This window comes from Vidua chalybeata, chromosome 2 (assembly GCF_026979565.1).
Source record: "Vidua chalybeata isolate OUT-0048 chromosome 2, bVidCha1 merged haplotype, whole genome shotgun sequence".
In the NCBI taxonomy this organism is placed as follows: Eukaryota; Metazoa; Chordata; class Aves; order Passeriformes; family Viduidae; genus Vidua; species Vidua chalybeata.
In genome coordinates this window covers 59817833-59839147 of record NC_071531.1, presented here as the reverse complement: position 1 = coordinate 59839147, position 21315 = coordinate 59817833, and the positions used below count along the sequence as shown (strand labels likewise).

The 21315-nt window shown below is 45.2% G+C and overlaps 1 protein-coding gene across 1 annotated transcript in view; it reads left to right on the top strand.

Annotated features, from left to right (window-relative positions):
• Window positions 1-1978: 1978 nt before the first annotated feature.
• The window catches only part of MAP6 (microtubule associated protein 6), a 50959-nt gene continuing 31622 nt past the window's right edge, over window positions 1979-21315 (top strand). The window contains exon 1 of the mRNA XM_053936140.1: window positions 1979-2751. Within this exon, the coding sequence (XP_053792115.1) occupies window positions 2027-2751 (725 nt within the window). The 5' untranslated portion in view covers window positions 1979-2026. The remainder of the gene's footprint in view (window positions 2752-21315) is intronic.

Below are 21315 nucleotides of genomic sequence, written 5' to 3'. Positions count from 1 at the left end.
CTGCACATGGGTGCATCTGTTCACATGTTCACATGCATGTGTACAGCATGTGCACATTTGTGAGATTGTACATGTGTATGTGTGTCTGTGTGTATGTGCACATGTGCATATGTGTGCATGCATGTGCATATAGGAATGTGCTTGTGCATACAAATGTGCATATACATCATTTGTACGTGCAGCATGTGCACATGTGAGTGGACAGACATGTCTAGTTGTGTGTGCGTTCATATGTGTGTGCATGTTCATATTTATGTCTGTGTGCATGTATGTGTTTGCACATGTGAATGCAGGTGTGCATACCGTTGTGCATGTATGAGCAGTTGTTCATGTGTGTAGAGGGCTGAGTGTAGGGAAGGGAAATATAGGTTGGATATTAGGAAAAAGTATTTCATGGAAAGAGTGATAAAGTTCTGGAATGGCCTGCCCAGGGAGGTGGTGGAGTCACCATTGCTGGAAGTGTTTAAAAAAAGACTAGATATGGCGTTCGGTGCCATGTTTTAGTTGAGGTTTTAGGGCATGGGTTGGACTTGATGATCTTGAAGTTCTTTTCCAACCTAGGAATTCTGTGAATTCTGTGAATTTTGTGGATTCTGTGTATGTGTACAGATTTGAGTATACATGCATGTGTTTGGATGTGCTTGCATGTGTGTGCAGCCATGTGTGTGTACACACGTATGCACATCTGTGTGTACAAATGTCAGTGTGCACTGCATATACACTTGTATGAGAACCTGCATGTGTGAATGTAATTTGTGTGGTTTTGCATGTCCATGTGTCTGTGTGCAAATGTGTGTGTTTGTGTGTGAGTTGACATGTGTGTGCATGTGCACGTATGCCTGTGCACGTGTGTGTACACAAGTGTGTCTTGCCTGTGTGTTTGCATTCCTGTGCTTGAGTGTATGCAGGTGTGAGTGACCATGCATGCATGTGCACGAACACATGGGCACCTTGCACATATGTGTGCAGGTATTTGTGTGTCTGCACACATGCATGGGCATTTCTTTCATGTTTGTGCTCTGGTGTATGTCCATGCAGTTATATGCACATATACATGGGCATGTCTCCACAACTGTGTGTGCAACTGTGCAGATGTGTGCACACAAACACTGTGTGTGCAACTGTGTGTGCAACTGTGTGTGACTGTGCAGATGTGTGCACACAAACACATGCATCTCTTATGTATGTGTGCAGGTGTGTGTGTGACCACATATGCATGTGTTTGCACATATGAGCACCTTGCACAAATGTGGGGATGTGTGTGATCAATCATGCAGGTGTGTCCACACATGTGTGTATGTGACTTGCCCATATGTGTACAGGTGTGTGATTATGTATGTGTGCACACACAGAGGAGTGTTTGTTGGGTTTGCCTGTTTGGCATATGTGTGTGCAGGTGTGTCTGTCCAGGTGTGTATGAAGTATGCAGGTCTGTGCACACATGGGCCACATGGATGTATCTCCTCACGTGTGTGCAGGTGTGCAGCTGTGGAGATCTGTGGCAGTGCAGTTGTGTGCACACACACATGGGCTTTTTAAAATGTGTATGTGCAGGTTTCTGTGACCCTGCATGCGAGTGCACACATGAGTGCCTTGTACGAATGCCTTGTACATGTGTGTGCAGGCCTGTGACCAAGCATGTGTGCACACATGTATGGGTGTGTTTCACATGTGTTTGCAAGTATGTGTGGCTGTGCAGGTCTATGCACACACATAGCCAAGTCTCACGTGTGTGTGAGCTGTCTGGCTGTGCAAGTGTGTAGCCGTGCAGGTGTGGGCAAACACATAGCCATTCTCACATGTGCGTGCAGCTGTGTAGCTGTGCAGGTATGGGCACACTCATAGCCATATATCACACGCGTGTGTAGGTGCGTGGATTTGCAGGTGTGTCGCGCGTGTGCGTGCCTTGCCCGTGTGCGTGCAAGCCCCGCCCCCTCGCCCCGCCCCCCTGGAGCGGGGCGGAGCTCGGGGAGGAGAGCGGTGCGGGTTCGGAGCGCGCAGCGGTCGCTCCCGGAGCGGGGCCGCCATGGCATGGCCCTGCATCACCCGTGCCTGCTGCATCGCCCGTTTCTGGAACCAGCTGGACAAGGCGGACATCGCCGTCCCCCTCGTTTTCACCAAATACTCGGAGGCCACCGAGCATCCCGTCGCCCCCGCGCCCCCGCCGCGCCCCGCGGCCCCTATCGAGACCCAGCCCGGCGGCGAGGCGGCTGCGGGGGCCGGAGGAGGTGAGCCGGCTCCCGGTCCCGCCCGGCCCGGCCCGGCCCCGCACGCCTCTCCCCCGGCCGACTCGGTCATGCGGCACGACTACAAGCCTTGGAAGGTGCAGCGGCCAGAGCCGAGCTGCAAACCCAAGAGCGAGTACCAGCCCTCGGACACTCCCTTCGCGAAGGAGACGCAGTACCAGAAGGATTTCCGTGCCTGGCCTATCCCCAAGCGGGGCGACCATCCCTGGATCCCCAAACCGGGACCATCCCCTGTCCTGGCCCTGGATCGCGCTCCCCCGGAGAAACCGGCTCAGGAGAAGCGTCGGAAGGTGCACCTCGCTCCCGAGAAGAAGGAGGAACACCCCGAGGTGGAGGATGAGTATCCCAAAACAGTGCGGCCCGGGGATGGGAGAGAGAAGGGTCGGAAGAAGGCGGAGGAGGCGGCCGGGCAGCCGGCGGAGCCGAGCAGAGGCCGGGCGGCAGCCGATGCTGTCAACAGGCAGATCAAAGAGGAGGTGGCGGCGGGGGTCAGCTCGTCCTACAGGTGAGAAGACGTATCCCGGCCCTGCCCCATCCATCTAGATCCCCAACCTGTCAGCCCCATGTCAGCTCTTTTCCAGTTCCCCCCCTGTGCGCTTCCCTGGAGGAGCATCCCCCTTTAGGACTGAGGCTGTGAAACATTCCAGGGGGCTTGCCGATTTCCTGCCTGGGGAGCGTCCTTAAATTCCCCATCTCTCGGGGAATCAATGATGGGGCAGTAGGTATTGTGCAGGTAGCAAATACGTGGACAGTTTCTGTTGGCAGTTTGTTGGGTTTGGCAGAAGGTTTGAGTGTCTTTGTGTTTCCCCCCCTCCAGTGCATTCCAAAATTAAAAGACACCCACCACCTTGGATTTCCATAGGGGTAATGTTTGGGGTCACCTCTGTGGAATGTGCAGGTCGCCTCTGGTCCTTTCCAAGCACATCTCTGGCTGTCATGCTGCAGCCAACCCAAAGGACTGGCAACCTGACCATATCCTCGGGGGCCCATGCACAAATGGGATGCCCCACATGCAGGAGCGTCCCAGGAAGCATCTCAGGCTGGCCCACGCTCAAGACAAAGCATCCTGGGGATGCGCCAGGATGAGGGACATGCATCCTAGGCCGCTTGGGTGGGGCAGCCTTCAGATGCTGCCATGTTTTAATGCAGCGCAGCAGGGAATGACACATCCTTCTGTCCCCCCCCCCCCCCCCCCCCACCTCTCCAACCAACTAGAAATGGATGCCCTTATTTCACTTCAGCAGTAGACCTTGTTTGGGATTTGGAGTGTGAAACTCCTTGCAGTGAGCTGCTGTTGTTGTTTCTCTCCGGGTCAAGGCGTTCGATGTGTTGGGAATGCAAAAACAAAAGTGATGGGGTGGTTGCCCTGGATATACATTTGCAAGGAGGATTTGCTGCAGTTGTGTTTTCCAGCACTTTCTTTGGCAAAGCCCACCACTGCCGAGACCAGGGTGGAAGTGGCATAGAGCAAAGCTGTGATGACAAAAAGTGTAATTGCAGCCGTTTTGCTTTTTCCTATAGCTGTGTGACTGCTGAGGTGCTTATGCCTCTGAATGATTTATTTTCCTTCTTGGGGAGATTAGAGGTGATACCTGGTCATCAAACAGGCCATCCATGCAGATTTAAGATGAAGCTGGGACTTCACTCCTCTGTCCCACTGAGCAAAGCTGACAGTCATCTGCTTTCCCCCCTCCCTAAGTGGGAAACAGTTCAAGCAGTGAGATCTTGATTTTTGCTGTCATTTTTCTGTCATCAGTTCTTAACTCTTACTGGGTAATGCTGGAGGCTGCTCACCTTCTAAGGTCTGAGCTCGTGCTGGAGATAGCAGAGCTAAAGCAGAAAGCTCTCCTGGAACTGGAGAGCCAATGTGTTGCTTCTCTTCTACTGCTACAAAGGATAATTGGACTTATTTGCATATTTAAATGCAGATTGCTCACCTTCCTATCCCTCCAGTCTGCTCCAGCAAATTCCTAAGGCGGGGTTCCTGGGCTAGGATTCCTCTCCAAGGAAAGGGGTTAGATTAGCAGGGATGTTAAACCTGAAGGAAGAACTAGAAGGATTCAACTTTCTTTGTGTTGCTTGTTGGCTTTCACAATATTTTAGGGCTTCTCTTTCCACTTGGGAAGGTGTTCTCCCACTTCCATGTTTTTCTTCCTTGCCGCATATTGCACGAGTGTTTGCTCTGACGCTCAGCCATAGAACATAAACACCTCTTCATTAATGCATAACTAATGTTTTGGCTAATTGTTCTCATTTTCTGTTCAAATTAGGCATCTTCTAAGAGTTATTTATTGTTTGGATTCTTTTTAAAAAACAAATTCTCTAAATCCTAATTACTGCCAAGAACCTGGCTGCTGACATGCTGGGTGGATATTGTACATCTCCAAGGATGGAGACTCACAGCCTATTGGGGCAACCTTATGGGCCACTCAGCAGCCAAAAATTACCTCCTAATGACCTCTTGCTAGAGAGGAGCAAGCATGGCTCACGTGGGGCTTTTCTTCCTTGTGCATGGATGAAAGCTCCGCATCAGCACAGAGTGGGGGGGAAGATTTCCTTACAGTCCTCTGTCACTGCTGCAAATCAGTGTTTCTAAGGCTGTGAAACAATTCCTTGGTGAAACCGAAGAGCAGACCAGCTGTCGTTTTTAAGCTTGCTCCATCCCACTGGGTATTATTTCCATGTGAGGAATACCTGAGAGCATGGGATAGAGTAGTAACTAGCCCAAGGTCATGGAGGAAGTCCATGATAAAGGGAAGAATTATATTTTTTAACTTTTGTGTATCTAGACAGATGAATATCACAGAGACCATGCGCCTGTGACTTCCTCCCACAGAGGTCCACACAGAGGTACAGTGCAGAGGTGGTGCCTGGTGGTGATGTCTATGGAAGATGGAGGTTCTTCCCAGCCAGAAGGATGAGGGATTTGTTTGTATTAGCATTTGAGCCAGAAACCTTTAGTGAGGCCAGAGTGGCAGGACTGTGGATGTCTGCCAGAGACTGCCTGTGCCCAGGGATCCTACAGAATAAACAGGATTTATTTCCAGTATTTCTAGTATTTCTTTATCTTATTCATAGCATTTACATTATTTATATATTTATTAATTATAATTTATTAACTATTCAGTTATATATGGGATTTATTTATGTACTTATTCCCACTGCTCTCACTGGGTGTGCAATAGTCAAGCAAGGTTCCAGCACTGAGGGGCTTCTTGCCTCAGTTTCCCTCCTCAGCACATGAGCTGCCCAAGTTTATAGGTAAGGAAGGCGGTTACATCTCCTTCACTCCCTCCCCCTGCCCATTCTCTTTGGTTCTGCTTCTTAGGGTAGCCTGTGGACCCTGAAGGAGCAAGGACCAGGGAATCCTTCAGTCAGATCACTGACAAGCCCCATGGAAAGCTGCTGGTGGTGGATGAAGCTGTTTCTTGTTCAATTCTGTGAGGGCTTTTTCTGTATTGGGTGAAGGGATTTTTCCTCCTGAACTTCTGGATGGGATGGGCAGAGCACCAAAGGATGGAGTGGGCTGGACTTGACTCTGGGGGTTTGGGATCAGAGAGAATAAGCAACAAAATGTGCTCACAGTGGCATTTGCTGGTGGATGTGAAACAATTAAAAGCACATTTGGCAAAAATAAAAGAAGGAATGAATGAATGCTTTCAATTTCTATCTGGAAATTATGGGGAAATGACAGAATTAGGTGTTTCTTGGGTGTTTTTCCCCCCTTTCTTCTTTGTCTTGCATTCTGCTTCTTTTGTTACCTTTATTCCCTGAAGAAAAAAGATACAAAACTGAAAGGAACCATTTACCCCCTTTGTAAGGTATCAAAATGAGTACTAAGAAAATTAATTTCCCCCTGAGAAGTAATATTGTGAAACCAGATTTAATTTTTTTACCAAACCAATTATTTTTTCCCTCCCACCAACTTCCTTTCCTAGCAGAGGAAACTAGACAATAAAGGCTTCAATGGAAAATTTTGGACTGCCTCTGGTATTAATGAATTGCCTGTTACTAATGTTCTGTCATTCATCTCAAACCCGGGAGGTACTAAAGATGTGGAGCAAATGAGAATTTGTAGTAGCTATAGAGATGAATGAGTCAGCACTGGAGACTTGCTGCCTGGTTTTCAGAGATACAGCAGAGATAATTTAGGGAGGGATGTCCACACAGGAAGGCTGGACCAAGATACAAAAGGGCAGAAATTCATGCACCTCCTTGTTCTGAAGACAGGCTGGGAGAGATGGGGGTGTTCAGACTGGACAAGAGAAGGTTCTGGGGAAACCTTAGAGCCCCTGCCAGCAACTAAAGGGGCCCCAAGAGCCAGAGAGGGACTTTGAACAAGACTCTGGAGGGGCAGAATGAGGAGGAATGGCATCCCACTGTCAGAGGGCAGGGTTAGAAGGGATATCAGGGAGAAATTCTTGTTTGTGAGGGTGCTGTGGCCCTGGCACAGGTTGCCCAGAGAAGCTATGGTTGCCTCATCCCTGGAAGGGTCCAAGGCCAGGCTGGATGGGGCTTGGAGCAATCTGGTCTGCTGGAAGGTGTCCCTGCCAATGGCAGGGGAGTGGAACAAGATAAGCTTTAAGGTCCCTTCCAACCCAAGCCATTCTGTGTTGATGTGATTTTATCTAACCGAGTCTTGAAAATCTCTAGTGGAGGACATCTCCTGTCTTGGTGAAAATGCTAATAACACTGCTTATGCTGTAAGGTGGGAAATTTTCCATTGTCTTCTGAAATTTCTGATCAGATCCATAGTTATGTCTGTATTAGTAAATTAAAGAGTCCCAGGACATGTTCTGGGTGTGGAAACATCATGTGCACTTTAGTTCCTAGAACTGTCCCTAGCCTTCTTCTCACACTGAGTTTGGTAGCACCCACTCCCAAGCCAAGAACTTATCCCTACAATCAGTTTGGATGCAACCACCTTGGTTTTAGAGGTTAAAGAGGTTTAATAGTATGAGTGAGGGCTATCCCAGACTCCACTGTCGGAGAACATTCCTGGGCAGATACCATTCTCAAAATCTTTGTTTCAGCTATGAGAGTGTTTATTAAAGTAACCATGTAGGCAGATGGATCGAATTTTCTCAGGTGGAAGGGAAAGGGCAGAATGTTTTCTTCCATCCAGAAAAGGCTGTTCAGGGAGGTGCTTGGCAGCTCTGGCAAGGGCTGAGCTCTGTCTCAGTGGTCACTTGATATATACCTTTAGTAGCAGGAGGAGACACAATCTCTGCTAATACCACAGGGATCAGTTGTATGAGTAACTAATGATTAATGGCCCTAGTGTTTATTAAGATACAGAGTACGAAGATGGATGATACAGGCTTTTTTGGTTTTGCATGGCCTGGTTTTTGATAGTGCGGGCTGGCCAAAGAGGTGGCTTCTATGAGAAGCTGCTAGAAACTTCCACCATATCTGGCAGAGCCAAGCCCTGATGGCTCTGAAGATGGACATGCTGCTGGCCAATTAGAGATGTTGGTAATGCCTTTGTGATAACATATTTAAGAAGAAAATCAAAACAAAGTGGAGTACAGTTTCTTTGTAGCCAGAGCAAAGGAGGAGGTGAGAACATGTGAGGGAAATGACATGGAGACACCAAGGTCAGTGGGGAAGGAGGTGCTCCAGGTGTCAGAGCCAAGGTTCCTCTGCAGGCCATGGTGATGACCATGGTGAAGAAGGTTGTCCCCCTACAGCCCATGGGGATCCACAAGGGGATGCAGATATCCACTTGCAGCCCGTGGGGGAGGTGCCCATGCCAGAGTGAGTAGATGCCTGGAGGAGACTGTGATCCAGTGAGAGACCTGGTGAAGAGAGGGACCCCCTGCTTCCAGGCTGGAGCAGCTTGTCCTTGGAAGAATGCACACTGTGGAAGAGTGGCCCATGCTGCAGCAGTTTTGGGAGGAATGTTTGCCCATGGGAAATGCTCACATTGCAGCAGTTTTGGGAGGACTGGTGCTCGTGAGATTGGAACCATGCTGGAGAAGTTCACAGAAAACAGTCTCCTGTGGGAAGGGACCCCATGGTGTAGCAGGGGAAGGACTTCTTTCCCTGAGCAGTGGAAGAAAATTTCAGGTGATGAACTGACCAAACCCCCCACTCCCTGTCTCCCTGAGCTGTTGATGGGAAGGAGGAAGGGTTTGGGGTAAAAGGTGTTTTAAAGGCTTATTTTACTTCTCATTATCCTCCTCTGACTTAGTAATAAATTAATTTTGTACTTCTAAGTTGAGCCTGTTTTGCCCTTGGAGTGTTTTCTCCGAATCCTTATCTTAACTCATGAACCCTTCATTTAATTTTTTTTTTCTCTCCTCTGCCCAGTTGTAGCAGGGGAGGGTGAGTGAGCAAGCACCTGTTTTGGGTGCCTGCCTTTTGGCCAGTGTCAAATCACAACACATGGGCAGAGAGCTATTCTGCCACATTCTTGATCTCCTCTGGATGTAGTCCGTCAGCTGAGAAAGACTGGTGGTGTCTCCAAGTTGGGGACACTTGCAAGTAGGTAGCTCCAAGTTGGAGTTGGAATACATTGTGGCAAAGTATTCCCTGCAGTCAGGTCAAGGTGGACAAGATACAGCCCCAAAAGCCAACGAGGAGCTGCTCAGCAGTGTAGGTAAAACTGAATTTTACTGCCCTGACAGTGTGCAAACTGGAGCTGGTCTGTGCATGCCTTAGGACATGGTAGAGCAGGAGGAAGAGATGGAGGTGGCATTCAGGTGATGGAGTCAACATGCTTGAGCAATATTGCTCTGCTCCTGCTCAGCTGGGTCACCTCAGAGAGACCTTTAGGCACATGGAGCTGGATGGGATCCTCTGAACCTTGAAGTCCAATTATCTGGTTTGTTATTTAGTCTTTATGAGTAACGCCCAAAGCTCGGTCTCAGAAATGCAGAATTTTTAGTTGCATTATGCCAGGAGGAAGGCTGTGCCAAGACCTCAGTCTCTAATGATTTACAACTCATTCTCAGTCTGGGCCAACGGACTGGTTGTAGTTTGCTGTTTTATTTGGTTTATTTCTCTCTTATATTTTTTCTGTTTTATTGTGGTTTTTATTGTTTTTCTGTTTTATTGGCATACTTAGTGACTTTCTCCTGTCACTACAAATGTCACTACTCAGTGTCTCCAAGTACAGTATCCACATTGTTTGGCTCTGTGGCTAGGTATCCTGGCTTGTAAGATAAGCATATATTCCATTTGCCATCTGTCAGAGGTGGGGCAGGTACCTTCTGTTAAGTTGGGTAGTTTTCTTATCTCTTCCAAGAACAATGTCTCCCCCCGGGGAGATATCTTCTGTTAATGGGCCATTGAATGGCTCACTGCATGACTGAGAAAGTTACATCATCCCATTGTGAGATGCTCCACCCAGAGGGAGGAGCCAAGCATCCCTACCTGCATAAAATCAGCATTTTTTGAGACATCAGATCAGCCTCTTCACTGGATTCCCAGAGGAAGACCAGGCCCATCTACTCTATCACCAGACCTTCAGAGAAAACTACACCCTTCTATGGGACCACCGCTTCAGCCGTATTTCATCTGCCGCTCCAGGAGGAGCAGCCACCATTTAACTGGACTATCACCAGCACCCTGAATCCTCAGGGTGTCAGGTTTCTGACTCTATCATTAGTTTTGTTTGTACTAATTACATTTTTTTAATTATTATTTAGTTTTTTCCTAGTAAAGAATTATTTAGTTTTTTCCTAGTAAAGAATTCCCATATCTTTGCCTGAGAGCCTTTTTATTTTGAAATTGTGGTAATTCGGAGGGAGGGGATTTACCTTTTCCATTTCATGGGAGGCCCTTGTCTTCCTTCACAGACTCCTGTCTTTTCAAACCAAGACACTAGGAAGTAAAAATTTTTACTTCCTGGTATCAAGCTTTTCTCTCTAGCTCTTCCTTAAACAGAGATGGAGACTATTGCCCTTTGGAGATGAGGTCCCTATTCCTACTGAAGACTCTCAAGTCATGTTTGTGGGAATCACAGAGTCATTATGAATCCCTCATTTACTCTTTGATAACAAAGATGTCCATACTGTTCTTCTTCTCCTTCTTAGGCAGTTACATCGTGTAGCAAAAAATTATGGTGATTAGTACCAAGTCTAGAATTAACTACTAATTTTCATTCCATTTGAACGTGGCAGTCAAGGTCAATCCCCTCCTTCCTCTGTGGTTTCCCAATCCTTCTACACATTGGTGCTCCCAATTACGTTGTGTCATTAGGAGGTGTCATCAATGTTCCCCTACTGTTTTAGTGCCAATGTCAACCTCAAAACTATTAAACCCTGCTAACCTTCTTCCAGGCTGCAGCTCAGCCTTCCAATATTGATCATTGTCATTTCCCTTGCCTGGTTTCCCATTCTGCTGATGTTCATGTTCACTGGCTTAATTAATTATTTCTCACATGGCCCTGGATAAAATGCTTTGCTGAAACCAAATAGATTTTCACATTTCTTTTGTCTGTTAAGTCAGTTATTGTATCAAAGTACATGTCAAAACATCTCTCCTCCTCCCCTTCCATACACTTCTGTGTCTGGTAAGACACCAGCTTCTTTGGGTTGGAGGAGCTGATACTGTAGGGCAGATCCCACTTTTACTTGGTGGCTTCAAGCCACCACTGTAACACAAAGTCAATAAAGAGGAGAGAGATCAACTAATTTAGATTACCCATCCTTTCTTTTGTCAAATAAATCACTAAGACATATGTTGTTATAAATATGTCTTTTGTTGCATTTAGAACATGACCTTTCCTTTTCTTGTCTCCTACCAGCTAAACAAGCTTTCTAAGTACTTCTGCACTCAATCTTGCCTCAATCTCACTGTTCTTTGCTCTGAGCTGAATGTATTTATATATATATATATACATATATATATATATATATATATATATATATATATATATATATATATATATTCATGTGGTGTCTTTGGCTAAGCCTTGCCCCATTGGGGGAAGAGCAGGGATGGTCTTCTGCTATCATGGTCAGCACCAGTCAGGAGGGAAAGGGCCATTTTAGGAAAGTTTTATAGAATGGAATTTTTATTTCTCTTGATGTATAACTCAATATTATGGATATCCTCCCAATGTCCTTTAGATAGATCTATATATATAGATATCTAAAGGACATTGGAATGATATATAATTACTTGTAATTATATATTATTTATTTCTGTAGATAAATATATTTTATATACTATGTTTATTTTCCTATATTATTGGAATACTATACACACAAACTGGGCTGTTCACCAAGTTACTCCTTTAGCCTCCAACTCATTTCTTCTCCCCAAATCCAGCATTGCAGGTGTTCTATTGCAAGCACATTTTGCTTTCTATTAATAACAGCTTTATTTTGTTTAATAGCTCATGATATGGTGTTCTGGATTGTAAGATAAGTATCTATACTATTTGCCATGTGTTAGAGGTGTGGCACTTATCTTCTATTAATTGGGCAGTTTTCTTTATCGCTTCCACAAACCAATCCTCCCTCTGGGAAATATCTTCTGTTAATGGGCCATTGAGTCTCACTGCATGACTGATGAAAATTACATCATCCCATTGTGAGATTCTCCGCCTAGGGGGAGAAGCCTAGCATTCCTTCCTGGATATAATCTGAGGTTTTGGGATACTAGAGCAGCCTTCTCCACTGGATTCCTAGAGGAGTAGCCTTTTCCCTCTGGATTCCCTGAGGAGCACTCCTTTCCCTCTGGATTCCCAGAGGAAGACCAGGCCATCTACACCACCACCGGACCTTCTGAGGAAAACTGCACCATTCTACAGGATACTGCTTCAACAGAACCACATCTGTCACTCCAGGAAGACTGCAGCTACCATTCAATAGGACTGAGGGTGTCAAGTTGTATTCTGACTCTATCAGTAATTTTTTTTTAATTACTGCATTGTTTATTTTATTTTATTTTATTTTATTTTATTTTATTCCCTAATAAAGAACTGTTAATCCTGCTTCCGTATCTTTGCCTGAGAGCCCTTTAATTTCAAAATTAGAAGAATTCAGAGGGAGGGGTTTTATATTTTCCATTTCAGGGGAGGCTTCTGCCTTCCTTAGCAGACACTTGTCTTTTCAAACCAAGACATATGGCAAACTATTCTGTCAATTAGTAATTTCTTTTTGATCAAAAAGTGGACCCTGCAGCACTTTGCACACACAGTGTGCATATGGATAGACTGTAGCTGCTTTGGTGAGTTGGCTGCAAGCTATGCTGTTAACACTACAAAATAGGAGGTTTTGGTGCTGAGAGGGTGGGGAGACTGTTATTCTTTAAGAAAAAAATATGAATGTGTTTTAATGTTAATTTAAAAATGAAACTTTAAAATTTTAAGAATTACTTTAAAACTATTTTTTTTTCATTTTAAACTCTTTTTTAGTTGTTTTAAGTTTTTTGTTTGGGTTTTTTTTTTGGCGGGGGGGAGTTGTTTGTTTGGTTTGTTTTTTTTGGTGGAGTTGTGATTCAACCTGGAGAAGAGAATGTTGTGTGGAGAGCACACAGCACCTTGCAGTGTCTGAAGGGGCCTACAAGAAGCCAGAGGGGCACTATTCATCAGGAACAGTAGTGAAAAGACAAGGTGGAATGCGTTCAAATTGAAGTAGAAGAAATTTAGGCAAGACTTTGGGAAGAAATTCCTCCCTGTGAGGGTGGTGAGGCCCTGGCACAGGTTGTCCACAGAAACTGTGGCTGACCTGTTTCTGGAAGTGTTCAAGGTCAGGTTGGATGGGGCTTGGAGCATCCTAGTCTAGTGGAAGGTGTCTCTGCCTGTGGCAGGGGGTCATAATGAGATGATTTTTAAGGTCACTCTCATTCCAAGACATTCTGGGATTAATTAAATTGATTAGTTAGTATATAGCTTCACTACAGAAGGCCATTGGGTTTTCTAAGACACCACCTTCTGTTTTTTTCCCCTTTCTGAGCAGCAAAGCACCTGCACAGAATCACATATCTTTAATCCTTTTAAAAACACAAGGAGAAAAGAGCAGCAGCCAAGCACCATTAGTCAGGCACCAGCAACCTTGCAAAGTATTCCAGTGAGAAATCTCTGTTTTCTAATTCAGCATCTGCAAGGTTGGGCAGATGAACACCCTGTGAGAGCTAATAGTGTCTTTGTGCTGGATGAATGGGAAAAGGAAAGGTTATCCAGATACAGGAGAAAGAATTTCTTCAGACCTGATTGCTAAGCTTCAGGCTTCCTCCCAAATTTCACTTTGTCTTTCACCTTGAAGGAGGCTGCGCATCTGCTCTTGTGCAGGGAGCTTTGCCTGAAAGGAATCAGCATGACATGCTGATGGGCTGGAATCACTGGCAGAGATGTGAACTCTGACTGGTCCCATTCCCAGGCTGAGGCAGCAGTAGGGCTGTTGGTTAGTTTATTGGATGAAACTTCTAAGGAAAATCTGCAGATGCCTTCAGGATGCCATTTCACTTCACAGGTGGCTCCTCTCCTTTCTCACATTCATTTTGACTGTGTAGTTCCATTACTGTGATCCTCAGCAGGAAGTTGAAAGGACCCTGGTTATCTTGCCAACTCTTTTGCAGCCTGTGCCACTCATTTTTCACCAGTGCATCAGAGCAGACTATCAGTGAAGTTCCTAAAACTAGGAAGGGAATTAGCTGACAAGGTCTGATTATTCCAGTGTATTGGATTTGTGGACACCAGCATGCTGGGTTGCAGATCAGGACCTTGAACGTGTTTCATACTCTTGTTATTTGGATATAAATGGATGTGAAGAAAATGTGAGATGAGGGTAGAAAGGTGGTAGAAGGTTGCCCAAGCAAGATCCTATGAAGGTATGAAAGCCTTGGATTGGGTTTGCCACGTCTGGGTGACTGCCCCTAGCCAGGTATCCTGTGGTTCCAGCAGACAAAGGCATAGGTCTCAGCCCAGCAGCAGGGCTTTGTCACAGTGTCAGTCATCAGCTATGGCAACTCACACAGAAGACTCACAGAGAGAGATGTGTTGGCAAGCAGCCCAGTGGAAGGAGGACACAAGAAAACCCTTTGGGGAACTGGGATGGGTTTTGGCAGCATCATCATGCAGAGAGCAGGGAAGATGGCATTAAAAGTTGCAGTGATTGAGCCTCCCTTGGTGGGTAAAAAGATCTGACAGCACAACAGCACTGGAACAAAGATCGGAGCAGGATCACAGGGTCACAGAATGGTTTTGATAGAAAGGGATCTTTCGGCTCATCCAGTTCCACCTCATGCCATGGGCAGGGAGACCTTCCACTAGACCAGGTTGCTCCAAGCCCCATCCAATCTGGCCTTGAACACTTCCAGGGATGGGGCAGCCACAACTTGCTTTAAGGGGAGAGGTGATTTCTTGGTGTCTCATAGAAATTCTCCCATGGCTCTTTGTAACCTACAAGGCTGAGAGGGTCTGCAGCATTTGGCTGGTGTGAATTCTGGGATGACACAGGACAGGTTGTTTCAGCCATTGATGGTCTATAGCATCTCCAGAAAGCCAGCCAGCTTTCATAGGAGATACAAAAATCCATTGCTTGATCCTGATCCCAGAGCATGGGATCCTGATCCCAGAGCATGAGAATTGAATGTGTTCTTGAGATTCTCCCCAGCCCCATTTCCCAAGATTCTCCTTCATGCTTGTTCGAGGACTGCATACTAATATGGCATGCTGATGCCTGTACATGGAGGATTTTCATCCTCCCAAGAGAGATTTCTCTTTTATGACCACCTGCAATTTGTCTCCCTGGCTGCTCAGAAAATTGGAAGCACATATGTTGCTTTAGAGGATGGTTTTCTAGTTGGGTTTCTGCTGGTACCTCTAGTCACTGAAGTCTTGGCAGTATTTTTGGTGTTTGCAAAGCCCAGCTCTTTGAGTTATGTGGTTTAGGAAAGCCCTCAGCTTCCTCTAGAACAAAGATCTTGCAGGGTGGTGCGATGTCCAAAGCTGGCAGTGAATAACTGAAAGATGTTTCTTTAAATTTAACACACTGTGGTTGTGAGTTGCAGCCAGGTGTTTCTGTCCAGCCTTTCCTATCTCAATCTTTGGTCTTCCAGTGGGTCTTGATGTCTAGTAGTCCATCAGTGGTAACATAAAAATCATCATCCTTCTCACACCCTCTTGGGCAGTAGGGGTGCTCCAAGGAGTTAGTGCTGGGATCTAGTAACCAAACTTTGGACTATGTCACAATGATGTTTGATATAGACATTGGGTGGGAAGTCAAAAACTGGATGATTGCATAAAATTGGTCTTTTCATGTCAGGACATGTCAGGACTTAGGACATTGTCCGAGGGTGATGTTATGATGCTTGTATCCCCAATCGTGTGCTCTGTTTATGCTGGATATTATATTCTGTGTCTTCAAGACTGGCTCTGAGAGTGAAGGCGCACAGAAGAAGAAGCATGGAGTTTCTCATCAGCCTGCACTCACTCCTCCACATTCTGCTGGACTTTGTTGTCTGGGCACAGACGAAGCAGAACAAGGCCCTCCTCTGCTTTTTAGTTAGTTTAGCTAGCTGAGGCAGAGAAGTTTTCCCTGGACTGGTTTTCTTTCTCTTTTCTTGAAACTGTTCGAACCTGTTTCAGACTGGCACCTGGGGAAATACTGAGAGCTTGCACTTTGTGTCCTACCAGGGCCTAATCTGGGCAGCAGTCTTTCCCAGTGCTGGAGGGACTGATAACAGAGCACCACCCACTGGAGAGATTTTCTGAATTTATCATCTATTCAGAGTGGCAAATGAGTGTTGTCATCTGGTATCGTTCATTTTTTGTGCTGGGGAATGCTTTGCCTGTTTAAAGAAACAGTTTTTTTCCCACTTCTCTCCAAGGATATTTTTCCCAAACCAGCTGTGGAGAATGCTTTGCCTGTTTAAATAAACAGGTTTTTTCCACTTCTCTCCAAGGAAATTTTTCCCAAACCGGCTGGGGGGAGGGGCTGTGTGGGTTTGCTTTCTGGGGAGGGCCTTTTGGAGGTTTTCTCCCAAATTTACCCTAAACCAGGACAGACATGATGAAAAATAGGAGGAAACAGAGTCTCGTCTTGTAATTATGTCTGGGAAGAGTGAAGATGTGAAGGTGATGCACTGCTGTACCCCACTTTCATACCCATGTTGCTCTAATGAGGGGAGCTGTAAGCACTGAAATAGAGCTGTATTTTGTTTTAAGGTCTCCAAACACTTGCAAACAGGTCCAGTTTAACCTGGTCCCCAGTCTGGATTTCAGCAAACACCACATTCCAGCCCACAGAAGTATTACTGGGTGCTAGAGTCTGGCAGTGTCCAGGTTCAGGGCTACGCCTTTGATACAGAAACTGCATTCATGTGTTGTAGATGTCAGTGAACCCAATGGGAAGAATTATGATGTCTGACTTAGTTCAGAAGGCTGAATGATTTCTTTATTATAATTATGCTATAACACATTAATATACTATATAAAAGAGGATACTAAAAACTACATGCTACTTTCTCTAACTCTCATATCTAACCACCAACAACTCATGATCCTGTTCGCCAGAGCCCAGACACAGGTGGATCCGATTGGCCATCAGGCCAAATCAATACACCACGATCCAACCAAGCGATCACTCTAGGTAAACAATTCTCCAAACACATTCCACAAGAGAAAAACAAGGAGCAGAAATAGAAATTGCTTTCTCTTTCATTTCTCTCTGTGTACCTTTATGAAAAATCCTGAGAGAGAGATAAATGTGCTTGCCACAGTCATGTGCTATGCAGAAGGGGAAATGAGGGGAATCACCATGACTTCTATTGCTGTGCACACTCCATCCTTCTTTGCTGTGTGGAGACATCCCTTGGGAAGCTGCACAGGTGCTGGAAATGTGTTCAAGCTTCCACAGGAACAAATCAAGGGTATTCTACTTATGAAATATTATAGGAGATTACTGTATAAAGTTCACTGTAAGATCTTGTGGAAGGAGAAGATACTTGTTTATAAAATACATAAAAAAATAGATTTTTCCTCTTTTTCCTTCGATTTCGTTCACTTACATTCACCCTGCAGGTGATCTGACAAGGATCACTGGTGGACAGCCTGAGGGACACCAGTTTTTGAGGTCTTATGTCATTCCTTGGGTTTTTCTCAGCTGATGACTACAAATTCATTTTTGCTCAGGTCTTTCATATCACTTAGGGGATACTTATCTCAGATTCATCCTTGAATAGCCCATCAATAGGACTCTCTGATGCTGAACACATACAAGGATGGGGCAGCCACAGCTTCTCTGGGCAACCTGTGGCCAGGACCATACAAGGAAGAATTTCTTCCCAATATTCCATCTAACTCTGCCCTCTGGCAGTGGGAAGCCACTTTCCCCTGTCCTATTCCTCCAGACATTTGTCCAAAGATGCTCTCCAGCTCTCTTGGAGCCTCTTTAGGTGTAGGATGCCTTAAATATCCAACAGGCAACTTACATTTGCAGCACTGTGTTCCTCCTGTAATTCTAACTGATACTTTGTGTCGTGATTTTAGTTCGCCAATTTCAGATTTCCCCAATTTTGAGATTTCCCCAGTTAATGTGCTGATGAGTGTGGTGGGCTTTAGTGCTGGCCAATCACCAGTGCACTCATTTCCTGTTGTGAGATAGGATTAGGAGAAAGGCAAAGTAGGCTCAAAACTTTAAAAGGGTATAAAGAAAATTTTATTAAAAGTAATGAACAAAAGTAGTAAGAATCAAAACAAATCCTTCAGAACACTTCTCCTCCCCCCACAACTTTCTTTCCCACTGACAATGTAAAGAAACCAAACCTAAAATTTCCAGTTAGTTTACCACCTCTAAAATAGTCTTTCTTCAGTTCACTTAGGCAGAGAAGTCCCTCTTGTTAAGGTTATGGAAACCTCTCCACAAGAGGAAAGAAACTAGTCTTCTCGTGGCTCTCAATTTCATCATGAATAGCAGCCACCTGGGGAACCCTGCCATCGTAAAGTCCTTCCCATTTCCACAAGCCCCCCCACAGCTTGTTGATGGGCTATGTTGACTTACGGGGTATTGTTTAAAAGATGAACTAGTCAAAGGCAAAAGTTCTCATTATCTATTTCTAAAATCATCTTCATCCCTGGGAACAGAGATCTTCTCCTCCTCCTGGAAGCACAGGACTACTCTTTTCTCTTTCTGTTTAAACTTCTCATGGGATTACAGCCATTTCAACATCTGCTTACATTAACATGGAGGCCTTTACTTGATATCAATTTGAACATTTTCATCTCCCCATAGTTTCATGCATTATAAGGAAAGAGTCCTTTCTTCAAGAGGATTTCAACTCCAAAAATAAAGCATCTCCTCACCCGCCCCATCTGGGACTTGACTTCTTCCTCACTGACCTTGATATCTTCATATTGTTCCTTTACATGCTTGCATTTTGTTCCTTTCTCTCACTCGAGGGAGTATTGAAGCATTGAAAGTGTTAACATCCCGCCTAGGGCCTACCTGACCCTACCTGACCCGCCAGTAACTTTTGGCCGGAGCTGCGGCTGGAGCTGTGTCAGGATTGGTTTCATGGTTGGTTTTTGGTTTTCTCTGTGTTCAGTTTTAGCCACAGGACCACTCTGCACGGACTGCAAGGGTCTCTGGTCTCAGCCATGCTGTGGAGAGGGAACCTGATGGCAAGGTCTTTACAGCCATGGCCAGCCCTACTCCAGCCAGGGCTCTGCAGCCTCCCTGCCTTCCTGCCCGTGAACTGCTGGGGCCTGGCCTGGCCAGAACAGGGCTGACGGTGGGGCGGGGGGGCCCCACGGGCGGCCCGGGGATGGGGGAAGGGGCCCGGCCTGCGGCAGGGCCGCTTGGCCCGGCTTGGCCGAGATGGGGCTGGGGCTGGGACCTCCTCGCCGACCAGAAGAGAAAATTCCCGGGCTTTTTCATCTTTAACAGAGGAGTGAAAAACACACGTTAAAGGCACCCAGCTTCTCAGTGGTTCAACAGACTGTCAGTTACATCACTTCCCTGAATTTCCTCCCATTCCAAACCATGACACTTTATTACAAGTAAGAGATTTATAAGGGCAGAATGTGGCATTAGGACCCTCCCACCTCAGAGTCTGTCCAGAGTCATATTTCATCCATGTAATCTCATGCTGAGTACTTTACTTATGTTTGACTAAATAATTTTGCATGAATTGGAATTCAAAGAGATCTTGACATATTGAAGAAATCGCTTGAAACAAAGGAGCGGCAGTTTCGGAGAGGTGAGGGCAGGGTAGAGGTAGAGATCAGCAGTAGTGCTGGTGCAGATGGGAACAACTGGTGGAGGAACAATTCTTCAGGGAATCACAAATCACATGTCAGTAATTATTACTTAATTTTAAATAACAATAAATTAAGAACAAAAGCACTCTGAACAAAGTACTTTGGGGCAAGTAATGTACTGAGATACATGGAAAGGACGTGACATCTTTCCATATTAGTCAAGACTCAGGTAGATTATTTTTTCTTCGGCAGTCATGGACCAGAGAAGGTTCTGAGGACACCCATTAGAGAGGCTAGGAGTGCAGCAGACATTGCAGGAATGGTTTTGGAAGAGGGAAATGGATTATTATCTTTGCATCTATGAAATATAACAGTGGGTTAGGATGCTCAAACCTGCTGTTGTCACAGCCAAGAGGAGCAAAACTTGGATGTCAAAGGTTAAAAATGTATTAAATGCATTGCTGGACAAAGTCCAAGGGATATTGTGCATCTCTGGAGATGCCAGGAGGATATCTCTACAGTCCCTCTCTGTGAATCTAGGAGAAAGAAAAATCATTATCACTCATTCTCTGCATTGATTTTTTTTTTGTCTGCAGTGACCTTGGTGCTGCTAGCTTTTCTTTATGCTCCCCAGGGCATCGGTTGGATCAAGCAATTAGAATTTTAATAAAAGCTGCCTGTGTGTGTGTGCTGACATTTGATTTCTATTATTTTTATGGCTTCTGGTAAACATCAATCATTGTCCCACTACCCTCTCTCCTCCCTGCCATGCTCTCAGTCTTCCATCCCATGTTGGGGTCCAGCTGTTGGAGTCTTACTCCATGTTGGACCTTGTGTATTTTTGCAACCAAGACAAATAACCTGTTAGTGGGCTCACAGCCTCCTCACATTCATGTTGACTTGAAATCAAAATGAAAACTTGAAAAACTTGAAATCAAGCGTCATTGCTTGACAGCAGAGCTTAATGTGGGACCACTGAACCTACCCTGCCTGGCTGGAAAATGCTTCATGGTGTTCAGAAATTGTGTGGATGTGGCACTTGTGGTCATGGGTTAATAGTGGGCCTGGCAGTGCTGGGTTAATGGTTGGACTTAATGATCATAGAATTATTTGCCAATATAAATGATTCTATGATTCTATGACTCAAGAGCAGGCTTCATGTAGCTGTTGCAGAGATCAATGGAAAAACCTATTCAGAGCAGGATCAGGATTTGACCAAACAGGGCAGAATACAGCCAAGAATGACCCCATTGAATTGCTTTATGACATGCTGAATGTCAGCTTTCAAGCAATCATTTTCCCATCCTCCTTTGGGTTGATTTTTTTTATTGGCTAGCATGTTTGGGTTTTTGTTTTTTTTTTTTTTTTTTTGAAATGCAAAATTGAATTATTATTTAATATAAACATTTTATGAACTGCTATGGGAGGTGAATTATTTATGGAATGTCGCCCTGATTATCATTATCAGTTTTCTAAAGCCTTCTGAGTTTACATTCTTGTAGAGAACTTTCCCACACAACTTTCTGTAAACAACCTGTTGTTTTGCATTCTTTCACAGAGGTAGAGAAATTTGATGTACAGGTAGTTTGTCCAGTGTCGTTGGAGAGGTGGCACGTTCACCCTCCAATCCACTGGCACCTTTTGAGAACTATAAAAAATTGGAGTCAGAAAAAATAAATTAGTCTCTTCATTGTGACCAAAGCTGTGGTGCGTTGTTTTTTCCTTGTGTCATCTGGTGACAATGGAAAGGGAAGGAGTGATGTTTCTGAGCCTTTCTGGTCTGTCAGTTGCAATAATAATCAGTCTAAGAGTGTGTTTAAAGCTTGCATGCTCTGCCTGGGAGACAAGAACTCTGCCTTTTTCAATCATCTCTCAATTAAATATCTGCTTAATACATTTGTCCCTAGCATCTTT